The sequence below is a fragment of the Protomyctophum bolini genome (genome assembly GCF_963924005.1).
Source record: "Protomyctophum bolini genome assembly, chromosome: 10".
In the NCBI taxonomy this organism is placed as follows: domain Eukaryota; kingdom Metazoa; phylum Chordata; class Actinopteri; order Myctophiformes; family Myctophidae; genus Protomyctophum; species Protomyctophum bolini.
In genome coordinates this window covers 11,935,927-11,947,896 of record NC_137871.1, presented here as the reverse complement: position 1 = coordinate 11,947,896, position 11,970 = coordinate 11,935,927, and the positions used below count along the sequence as shown (strand labels likewise).

Here is an 11,970-nt window from a genome sequence, read left to right as displayed (position 1 = left end):
TTAAAAATCCTCCTTTCAACTGCAGGTTTGCACTGAGATTCATATTTGCAATCCCATAGTTGGAACGGTGGGGGCGTTGCTATAGGAACGGGACCAATGTTAAAAGCTTCCGCATAGGACCATTATATAGACGGAGTATACGTTGGGGGTACGTATATATACGGACTGTGTGTGTGTGTGTGAGTGACCTGCTGGATGCGGTTGATGCGTCTCTCGTCCGTCTCGGCGATGAACATGGTCCCCAGGTGGGACAGGGCGATGGCCTTGGCGGCCTCCAGGGTGGCGCGCACCGCCGCGCGGCTCACCAGGTGGTGGTCGATGCCCGGGACCTGGCAGTGGATGGGGCGGCCCGCTATGATGCGCACCTGCAGGCTCTCGGACACCTGGCGGGTGGGTACACAATTAACATGACGTTACAGCTGCTGGTTGTTTAAGTAAACCAATTGCTCGTTGTTGCATTCTCGTTGTTCTGGGGGAAACGTTGGCCAGAAATAGTAGATCTACACAGGCTCACAAAGTGTCACAGCGTAGATCCGCTATTTTTGTAGTATCGTTGTAAGTTGACTAAAGTCTGGTTCTCTTGAAGTGATTAAAGCATTGGTTTTAAAATGCCCCCCCCCCCCCTTTTTTATTTAGAGTCAATCTCTCAAGACATACAGTATTCTGCCAACAGCATAATCTGTCAACACTGCTGCCCTGGCATGTAGTGTAGGAATAAACACCCAAATGATTCAGAGTAGCTCACCTGCCAATGAGGAGCCCCCAACGGGAGGACATACTGTAGTGCAGCCGTCCCACTCCTCCCATTCAACCTTACCCACCCCCCGAATACACACCAGTAGATCTGCTATTTTGTCTCACACTTTGTCTCACGTACACAACAGTGTACCTTAGGCACACCGCTTGGGAACACCACTGCATTAGAACCCGACGCAGTGGTAACGTAATACTATTGTACACCATACTGTAGTAAAGACACGGTTTCTGTGGGCAGCATGCACAGCTCGCTAAAGTTAACTTCATGTTGGCACACAGTGACACCCCAATTAAAATACACTACGATTGAAAGTTATTACTGTTTCTTTGGTCGTGGTAACTAACTTGACAGTGTTTTTCGGTTTCCTTCTAAACCCTAATGCTGTCTGTCAATCTGGCATGAACGCAAGTCACCGCGGGCAACTGCAAACACACATCAATACGTGCGACAAGTTCCCCCAGCTTCCCGTTTTATAGGACAAATAAGTGGAGAATCTGCTATGCGTCTCATGTGGCCTTTCAAATATCTCTCTGTTGTAGTTAATACGTTTCTAAAATGATAGAGTATACGCCAGTACGGTATATGAATGATTCATAGATGTATAGGGCTGGGTGGTGTAAAGATCTATTGTGCCCTTTCAGCAGTAGAAATATGTGCCCAATTTTACTATCCTCACTGTCGGGTGGAAACCTCGGGCTTTATTTTGCGTGTCTTTAAGTACCAGGTCTTATTCCCTAACTTGAGTAAACTAAAGACATGGAGGCGTGATCAATGGCATTTGGCTATTCTGAGTGGCCAAAGAGCATTGATCACGCCTCCAGGTCTTTAGTTTACTCAAGTTAGGGAATAAGACCTGGTACTTAAAGACACGCAAAATACAGCCCTATATGTTCAAAACCGTTCCCTTTTTAGGGGCGATCGGGTGCAGAGCCCGGGCAGAGGCCTTTTTGTCGTGGTTCTGGAAAACCACGGGTCCGACTGACTCGACACCACACTCCCTGTGTGGGTGTGGAACGCGTGTGTCACATATATATTATATATATAATTTTTTAACAACAATTAAAATGTGACAATAGCCGATCTATGAGCTCACACAACACCTCGTCTCTCAAGGTGTCGTGAGGTAGCAGGTCGGCTATTTTGTTGACAAAACTGAAAACGCCGAAATACAGAGATAACAAGGTCCTTCTGCCTCACGGCAGACACTATACTGTATAGTGTATATACCACTTTCCACTGTGGTAGCCATGATACAGTATGCCAGCCTATATATTTGGGTGAGCTATGTGTCTCAGACTAGAGGACAGACATTGCTTCAGTGATTTCCACATGAATATGGAGTGTATGAGGAGGACGCCTCTCGTGGTGAGAGTTTCCAATCACAGGTGTGATTCGCCACAGCACATTGACCCTCATTGAAAATGTTATTCAACGACTAGAAGTAGATGCACCAAATGTCTGAATAATAATAATAATTATTAATATTATTATTATAATTATAATTATAATTATTATAATCCTAATCCCACCCCCGCCACAACTCCCCTTGCTGAAACCTGAAAATCACTTCCAATGCACCAGATAATAGAGGACCTATTTTTTATGCATGCATGATGCATGGTGTTGCATCGTGACTCGTCGTCACACTGTATAAATTAGGCATGAGTGACAGTGACAGGCTGAACACGTGTGTGTGTGTGTGTGTGTGTGCGCGCACACACGTGCATTCTGTATAATTATATTTGCCCACTAAATAGATAATACATTATCATTATAAGCTGACAAAGAGTAACGTTACACTAAATTAACTGCATCGTTGTTGGAGAATATCCCGGTTCATTAGGTATATTGGATACATTCTATAAAATCATTAAATCGGCTATACCCTTTGACATGGATTAGGCTATTTATCTTCTTTTTTAACCCAATTCGCGCCAGCATTAATTAATCCCTTAACCGGATGTTACAATGACAAACTGCTGTGTGCGGTGTCATGCCCGGATGTTGTTGTCTCGGTCGGTGGTGGTAAAAACCCGACCGCGAGTGTCAGCCCGCCCGCTACAGCCCGTTGAAAACCCTTGTATTCACCAGAAACGGCCCCCTCAATGTCCTTTCTGAGACACAGAGCTTTGAATACAGGGTTTATAATGGAAGTGGATGCGCGCGCATCTTCAAAATGGCCACGACCAGTGTCCCACTTTGTGTTGATGCGGGAAGCAACATTAGCTCTAGCGATATTTCTTGGGGAAGAAGAATCCCAGTCATTTTTGTTCAAATGTCTTCTAATATTTAACTCTTAACAGTTTACACAGCACATGGATATTTATTTAAGAAACATTTCTGTCACACATGGTCTTCCTCAGGCATTCGTAATAATATATTAAAATGATATATACTGTATATTTAACTTGAAGTGAATGGAGCCTGTATTGGACTAATGGGTGATCACTCTCACCAACAAACTGAATGTGAACAGTTCTACTGCGAATCACGCTTAACCTGCATTTTAATCAAATATTCTAATCTACGCTGCCGAGATTTTTTATTACCTTTAGAGCATACGCTGAAGTATTTGGGATTTTGATCCGTGAAAATCCGGTTTGTTATGAACGATCGCACCACCCGCCATCTTGGTGCGCCACAAGACCGCACCACGAGACCCACCTCCATGAGGCGTTGTTGTACCCCGTTCATTTGCATTGGCCTCAATTTCCCAGAAGCCCTAGCAGCCCACAGCATGTGTTGATTTCCGGGTTTCGTCATCATAACATGAAGGTCTCGTCTCCAGCTCCGCGGCAAAGACGGAGTTTATTTTGAATTATTACAATACGGCGAATTAAACACATAAAACAAACGGCGGGTATGTCGTATTATGCGCGGTGGAACCATGGATGAAACAATTAGCGGCCGTCAAACTGTTAATGAAGAATGGTATATATATATATATATATATATATATATATATATATATATATATATATATAGAATGGTATATAAAAGCTTTCACACAAAGCTGGTGCAAAGGCAAAGAGACATCAACCATAATAGAATAAATCCACACTGCCACAAAGTTACAAGATAACACATTAGTTAAATTATAATTATAAGCTACAATATCTTTTCATGTGACACTTATACTTAAATTATAATTAAAAAAAATACTTAAACGCCTGATGTACCCTAGAGATGTGATAAATTGATTGAGTTGTAAGTTGTAATGGAGTTATTACATTTCACCGCGCTCTTTACGTGCATATGTTTTACAAAAATAAATGCATTAGCCATAAACATAATTTTCTGAAAAGCGCAATATACTGCATTTCATTTGATATATGTATTTGATATTTTTCCATAGACTGTAATTGTATACCATCAAAAATAGCAGAGGGTACCACATGGCTTCAAATACTCTGAAACTACTTTGATTGCTGGCCAGAAGGACCAATTGCTACTGTACACGTCACACCCCCTACACTACCCATTCTCTTCATATTTCATAACTAAATAAATAAATGAAAGATTTTGGCGCTGCATTTTGAGAGTGAAAGTGGTAGCTGTCTGTCTCTGGGTTTTATAAATATTTAACCAACGAAAAGTATTAACAAGAGCTTGTGAATAAATAATAACTACTATATGATCCATTGGAACACAGCTCCTTTTTGTATCCATTTTTTAAAAAACGGGAAACGGTTTCTGGACATACAAGGTTTCCACTCGACAGCGACGATACGTAGTCCACCATGGCGCGGTTGGAGGTGCGACAGAGAAAGCAGGAAGACCATGCTTCCGTATTAAATAATACAGTGTGTATATATATGTGACCAGATTTGACTGAGAGACTGCCATCGCGCAAATTCCAGCTTTTCACCAGAAGAGAAAACCTTTTTTTTTATTCTTTTTTTATGAGTTTATAGCACAGGCAGACTCTTCACATACTAGAGGTGAGCATGTCTGAAATAAGTGTCAGAGCTGAAATCGACATATGCAATAAATGCTTAAACATGGAGCTATAGGTGTAATGTTAGAGACCACAGAAGTGAACCTTTTCTCAACTCGCTGTTTTCTGCAAAACATTACTCTATAAGCCATATCTTCAAAACTGGTGGTTTTACATACACACTGGTGTGTGTGTACTGTATATGTATAGATATCACAGATTTTGTTATACAAGTATTGAATAGATTATTGAATGATATTTAGTATTGATGGAAAGGGGGTGGGAGCAAAAAGCTATGCTTCTTCTCACCCCTTTTGGATTTTACCGCTTGTTATTCTGACGTTGTCACGTTTCTGTTTATATTGGGGTTTCTTTTGAATTGCTTTATTCAAATAAACATTTCAATCAATCAAACTGAACCACCAATATGTCAATTTGAAGCTATGATTCCCTGCTTTCATATGACATGAAAAAACGAAAAAAGTCCCTCAGTCAAATTTAGTCACATATATACAGTATTTGTGCATGCGCTTGCGTGTGTGTGCGTGTTGCGTGCATGTATGCATGCATGCGTACAGTATGTATTGTGTATGTGTACCTGTAGCACTATGTTGTTGTCCAGGATGTAGAGTGAGTTATCTAGAGGGTTGACAGCCAGGTCCGTAGGCCACTCTAGACGCACCTGCAAGATAAAAAAACAAAGATCAGCTTCGTTGTCGTGTCACAGCTACAGTAGATACAGTAGTACAGGTGTAACACAGTGGGTGAAAGTTGTTTTTCTCCATCGTTTTGTTATTTCTACAAAGAGGGGGGGAAAAAAAGAGTAGGGGAGGATGGGGAGCAAGGAGAAAGAACAGAAGAGAAAAAAAAAGATGGCCTCCCCGAGGCTCCATCTGTTTTCATGTGGCTTCGGGATGTTATGTCTTCTCTTAAGTTAGAAGGTGATAAGATTCATAATCATCGTTTCACAAGTGTTGGTTAAGTCCTTACAAACCTTTGCTCTCAGTCTATATCCTCCCAGCCCGTGTGTTTATTACAATTTTCTTGCGTTCGCTTCCCGCATTTGCGCGTCTTACTTTGCACTCGCACCCTCACACGCACACACAAAATATATATTATACCGGTATGTAATTAGTACATGGGACAATAGGAGCATTTCATGTCACAATTCTCTTGGCCAATAATATGCAGATAATCATCAAAATATGCCGTTTTGTCCCACACGAGGATATATTCACGGTGATCCCGATAATAGAAATTCAACGTGATAAAAAAATCATCTTGAGTGAATTTATAGCTATAAGAGATAAACTCTTATATATCATCCCTTCCCCACCTCTGCTATCTGCTTTCTATGCAGAGATAATGTTTTGGTGTTATTGTCGCTGGACCCCCCTTGTCACTGGAACCCCTTTTGGTGTTATTATGCTATGCTTTAGCCATTGAAAAATAGCAGATCTACAAGCTCATAGCGCGCCACCAAGTGGTGCGCTGCGAGCTTGTAGGTCTGCTATTTATTTTTAAATCGAAGAACGACTGACATAGAAACAGCTTTTTCAGAAAACTGTCAGGATTTAGAAGACAAGTGTAGAATCTGATCTCAGGTCAGAACGGGTTAAAGAAAATCTAAACATGTCTGGGGGATCCCCCTGCTCCCCGGGTGCCCTATTAATGGCCTCCACTGCTACTAATGCAGTGCTTAGGACGGGGAGGAAACGCAGAGGAAGTACATGGACATGTATACTCGACAAATACCCCCAACATCAGCGACATGGGAACAGCGGGACTCCAGTGTGACTCTGGGACGTCGTGTGGCAAGCCTGTGACTCCAGTCATTAGTATATATTAGTTATCAAACTTTTTCATCATGTCAAGGAAATGTATATTAATTTGCCCGTGGACTCCCGATCTGAAAATGTTTTGTGCCAGCGACCACCGGAAGGGAAGATTAAGGTTACATTTATTTTGTCAAATGTTTGCGGAAATAGCTCGCCGCGTGGTACGAAGTGACACACTGTGAGCTTGTATTTACAGTATGCAAATATTAATGAATGAATGAATGATGTATTTTATTTAAGCATCATGCCACAATCCCTCTTGCGATGATACGACAAATATACTTCAAAATAGATATTCTTTTATACACTTTTGATACACTGATCATAACATACAAAAACAAAAAACAAAAATCTGAACAGAAAAAAATATATGTAAATGGATGAAGTGGTTAGGATGACTGTGATGCTATGTCAAGTACATTTTCCGGGGCATTTTCAGATCGCTTATTCACATCGCGTCGCTAATTCGCCAGTGTGTAATGACCTTAAGTGTATTAAAGTGCATCATAGACCCCGACCTCAAAATACAGTCTCGACAAACACGTTTAAAACATTTTCCCCTAAGAAAGACATGCCAAAAATAGAGACGGGGAAGGCTGAAAGTGGTTGATAAAACCAAATAAGAAAAGCCAGCTCCTGGATAACACCCACCACCACCACCCCACCACCACCCCACCCCCCCACGCTCATGCAAAGGTCACAGCGGTTGGCGGGGAGCCTTCCCTGTTTATCTAAGACTCACGCTGGTCCAAATGTCAACCAATAACCATGATCAGCTTGGGCTCAAATAACACTACCCCGCCTGCTGCCCCTGCAGGGGGGCGCACGCACACACGCACGCGCGCACAAACGCACGCACGCACGCACTCTCTCTGGATTACCTAAATCCACCACTAACATAATAAAAAATACTGCTGCCAGGAAGTCAGCGGTGGAAAACGTATAGTCACATGTTTTACTTAAGTAAAAGTATCAATACTGCAATGTAGAAATATACTCTGTTACAAGTAATGTACTTGAGTACAAAGTACAAAATATAGGCATCAGAATATACTTAAAATATACCGCAAGAGTAAAAGTAGCCTTTACTCATTGTGCAGAATGTATTTAAAAAAATCTTTAGAAAATATAGCCGATCTGCGACGCGACGCTTTGTGAACTTGTAGATCTGCTACTTTTTAAATGGCCGGCATAATATAGGGCTGAGGATTAGTGTCTTTTGTAAGAATAATCAAAATCCACAAAGTAAATGGTATCACTAAAGTTTTCATAGAATTGTTGTGGAGTAAAACTACAAGTATGCAGTGGACTAGAAGTAAAAGTAGCCTATTGAAAATTGGAAATACTCCAGTAAAGTGAAAGTACCTCAAAATTGTAGTACAGGCAGCACTCAGAGTAAATGTACTTTTATATTAATCAGTATAAGAAAATGTGAACATACAGTATATCAGCCCTGTGCTCATGTCATTTCTCCACACTGGCTCGTTGTACACACCGGATGATTTCAGGATTCCACTTTCAGTTTGAACATATGAATACTGTATATTACTCAACCTTGCACAATTCGACATATCACCCTTTTTGAGTGGTGCAACCACTCCAACGAACAGCAATGTCCGTGTTCACCTATATATGTGACGTTAATGAGCACCAGTATGACTATGAGTACCAGTAGGGGCGCTGTTGTGCCAGAAACGGAGAGAGATAGTATTAGTGCTGCACTGTTGTCTGCTAATGAGAGAGAGAGAGAGAGAGAGAGAGAGAGAGAGAGAGAGAGGAGGGGAGAGAGAGAGAGAGAGAGTGAGGAGGGGAGACAGAGAGAGAGAGAGAGAGAGAGAGAGAGAGGAGGGAGAGGAGAGTTGCACCACTCAGTTCACACAGGTGTGATTTTTACTCCTTATGCTGGAGCCAGACCAATACGATCAAGTCTCCTTACTGTTCCAAAAATAAACAAAACAACACTGTATGTGGCAGAGCCCCTCGCCTGTGTGTGTGTGTGTGTGTCGTGCGTGCGCATATACTGTAGAGTATTTATATCTACGAGTGCGGGTACAGTGTACTGTATGCACACATTGTGATCCTTTGTATTCATTTTGTGATAGTGGGCTGTAACATTTTACCTGGCTTTTCTATACTGTACATGTTTTGACCTTTTTTTACATTCTTTAACTGTATATTTCTTTGGTGGTGCAACCACTCCTATGTGTGTCCCTGCCTGGGTCTCTGGCTGGGTCTGTCTGAGCACCAAATAGAGTTTGGTTGGTTTTCACAACCAAGTGTCACACTCTCAGACCAACTGTGTGCTGTTGCGACAACATATACAGCCTATATGTAATATAGCCTAAAGGAATATAAACACAAGACCTTGGCGCAAAACTGCTCTAAACCAACAAAAGTGTGTGCTTACATCCTCCATTTCACGATTTCAGCACAGTAAATTAATTGAAATGCTATTATGAAAGTTTTCAGTGACGTTGCACCCACATGGTTGCATTGTCGTCAATAATAATAATCTGTCTTTAAAACGTTCCACAATATTGGCATTGTCTGTTGGTGCACAAATGTTATGTGGACCATGAACTGTAACAACAGCTGTTTGGCTGTTGAATACAGTATAAGAAAATACATGGAACAGCATCGTTTTCTCCGCCATCTCATCATTGCCATGCATGTTTCTTGTTAATGACTGTATTAATAACCATAAAGTAATCGCCTAGTCCTTACATAATAGTTTAGCAGAGACTGAAGTTGTAAAGGCTGTGCCCACTGCCAAGGCTGTGTCTTGTGTGTCAGCGGGCAGCACAGGCAGTGGTGGATATGCGCTAAACGCATGCATGTTAATTAATTAATTGGCTGAATCTGTGTAGGGCCTTTTGATTTGGTAAAGCGCCAGGGCCTTGAGGGGTTGATCCGTCACTGTGCGTCACAGTGCGTGCGTGTGTGTGTGCGTCACAGTGCATGCGTGTGCAGCAGCTGCCTCTACATGCCTCTGTCCATGGTGCTGAATAAGCACATATATCAGCCAGCAGCGTGGTCACAACAATCCATTCAACATAGCACTTTACTCCACGATAAAGCTCACAGTGTTTCTTTCAAAAGGTCCAAACGGTCTGCCCTGCAGAGCCTACTTCTACACAACACTGTTCCAGGACCATGGAGAGCACTCGCTCTGGCCTTCCACAGCTGTGGTTCAGTCAGATAACTCACGCATAGATTGAACCAATAGAAAACACAATTAGAAAAACAATTATAGGCTCATTAAAGGCGAATTCCGGACAAGCAGGTTTTTTTTATTACCTTAATTTGTAGTCCGTATCCATTTGTCACGACAACAACAAAAAAAACACGCCGAGCGTTCCACACCGATTTAGCCGATTTATCCTCCGTAGTGGCCCTTACGCTAGATCTCTTCTAGAAGCCCGCCTACTATTTTATTATTTAAATGTATGAAATAAAAAAAATTCAGTAAAAAAAAACAGCTAGGGTGGAATTCTCCTTTAACCATTAAGAGCAGGGAGATATAGTGGAAAAAGTGCTCCTTGAGAGCACAGGTCTCCACCAGGTCTTTACCACAAAGAATCAGCCTGCACAGGTGTGGCCGGTTCCAATCAGCCCAGCTGCTCCAATCAGCCCAGCTGCTACACAATCAAACAGAGGCTGTCAATAGAAGCTGCTGAGAGACTGTGCCCGACGCTTGGACGTTGACTACTGTGGTTAGTGTAAGCGGCAGTTTTCTTTCCTGTGTCAGGAGTCAAAAACAATGAAAATAGTGTTGGGGAAAAAAACGCTTTGAGCTTATTCAAAAAAGTAAATAAATCAATGGAATAATCACTAAGAAAATAATCAATGGTTGCTACCATATTGTAAACTTCAGTTTGCACTTTTCTGGTTGCTGCTCTACAATGGATAAGCATGATTTAGTTGTTCACACACACACACGCGCACGCACACGCACACACACGCACACACACACACACACACACACACACACACACACACACACACACACACACACACACACACACACACACACACACACACACACACACACACACACACACACACACACACACACACACACACACACACACACACACACACACACACACACACACACACACACACACACACACACACACAGAAAATAAGTCTGACATCTTGAATCCATGTGTAGAGTACCATAGAGATCCAGCTATCAGCTGTCTCACACACTGTGAGACAGCGTTATGTTAATTTGTCCTCTAACACCACCAAGGCCAGAACAGACGCGGGGGGAAATAACTGCAGAATGCAGACGGGGGAGGAGAGTAAACGGATAACGGATTCACTCACTGAAAACTGTGACATCACAATGACAGATTCACCCTGACGCTGGTATCTCCTAAGATTACTCAAGTCATTGGAGCTCTTGTCACAATGTTTACAGATGTGGGGGTTTTCTTTCCCGTGTCAGGAGTCAGATGGCGTTTCATTATTGGTGTTTGAGATTAAAGTCTTGGCAAATTGTTGATTACTCGGTTGATTACGTGGTTCTTCTGTGTCCCCTTGTTTCTGGCTCATTGGCTGGGGCAGCAGTTAGTTGACAGAACTGCTACTGTAAGTGGGCTGTGATGGGGAAAGCATTTATGATATATGATATAGTACTTTATCTTCAGTTCACACTGAAATGTGTCTTGCGACACAGCAGCCACGTATGCAGAACACACATTTGACATAACACAAAGAACAAGACAATTTACATACATAAAGACATGAAGACAAGAGCAATATCCACACTTAGATTATCCTGTGGCTACTACAACTCCTGATTAAGCCTCAAGGTCGACTGGTGGACAAAGGACCTCTTTAGTCTGACTTTATTGTATGCTGGTACACCATATCTCCTTCCTGAAGGTAGCAACCTATATTCTCCATACAACACATGCTTAGTATTAGAGGTGATATGCCTTGCTAACCTTAGGATGCTGTTATCATACATACGTGGATGTATAAAGTTTCTGAAGTTGTTGTCCAACAATCTTTGAACAAATGTTCAGTTGTTGCAGCAGTTGTGACAACTGAACATTTGTTCAAAGATTGTTGGACAACAACTTAACTGATGGTAACGTCAGAACCTTACCAGCCAGGAAAGTTTATAGTGTGATTAGCACAAAAGCAGGTCTATCGATCTCTGCGACAAGCATATCAACATTATGAAGGACTAGACCTGTGCCGGCCAGGCAACGGCCTACTTGGGGAACGACGCAAGTTGGGAACCAACAACTTGTGTTTCTGGTTGCTGCTCTACAATGAATATTAAGCATTATTTAGTTGCACATCAATTCTAACACAAGGTATAAGAATAGGGTCGCGAATACAAGCGGCCAAATTAGATTTTTGGCATCTCCCTTAGAGATAGGGTGATAAGTTAAGTCTCTCGCGCGCGTACACACACACAC

At 42.1% G+C, this 11,970-nt stretch overlaps 1 protein-coding gene across 1 annotated transcript in view; it reads right to left on the bottom strand.

Moving 5' to 3' along the window:
* Window positions 1–11,970, bottom strand: part of tenm1 (teneurin transmembrane protein 1) — a gene marked incomplete at both ends in the record, with an annotated part of 354,011 nt that overhangs the window by 56,657 nt on the left and 285,384 nt on the right. The window contains 2 exons of the mRNA XM_080773976.1: window positions 189–383; window positions 5,293–5,376. Of these exons, the coding sequence (XP_080630102.1) occupies window positions 189–383; window positions 5,293–5,376 (279 nt within the window). The remainder of the gene's footprint in view (window positions 1–188; window positions 384–5,292; window positions 5,377–11,970) is intronic.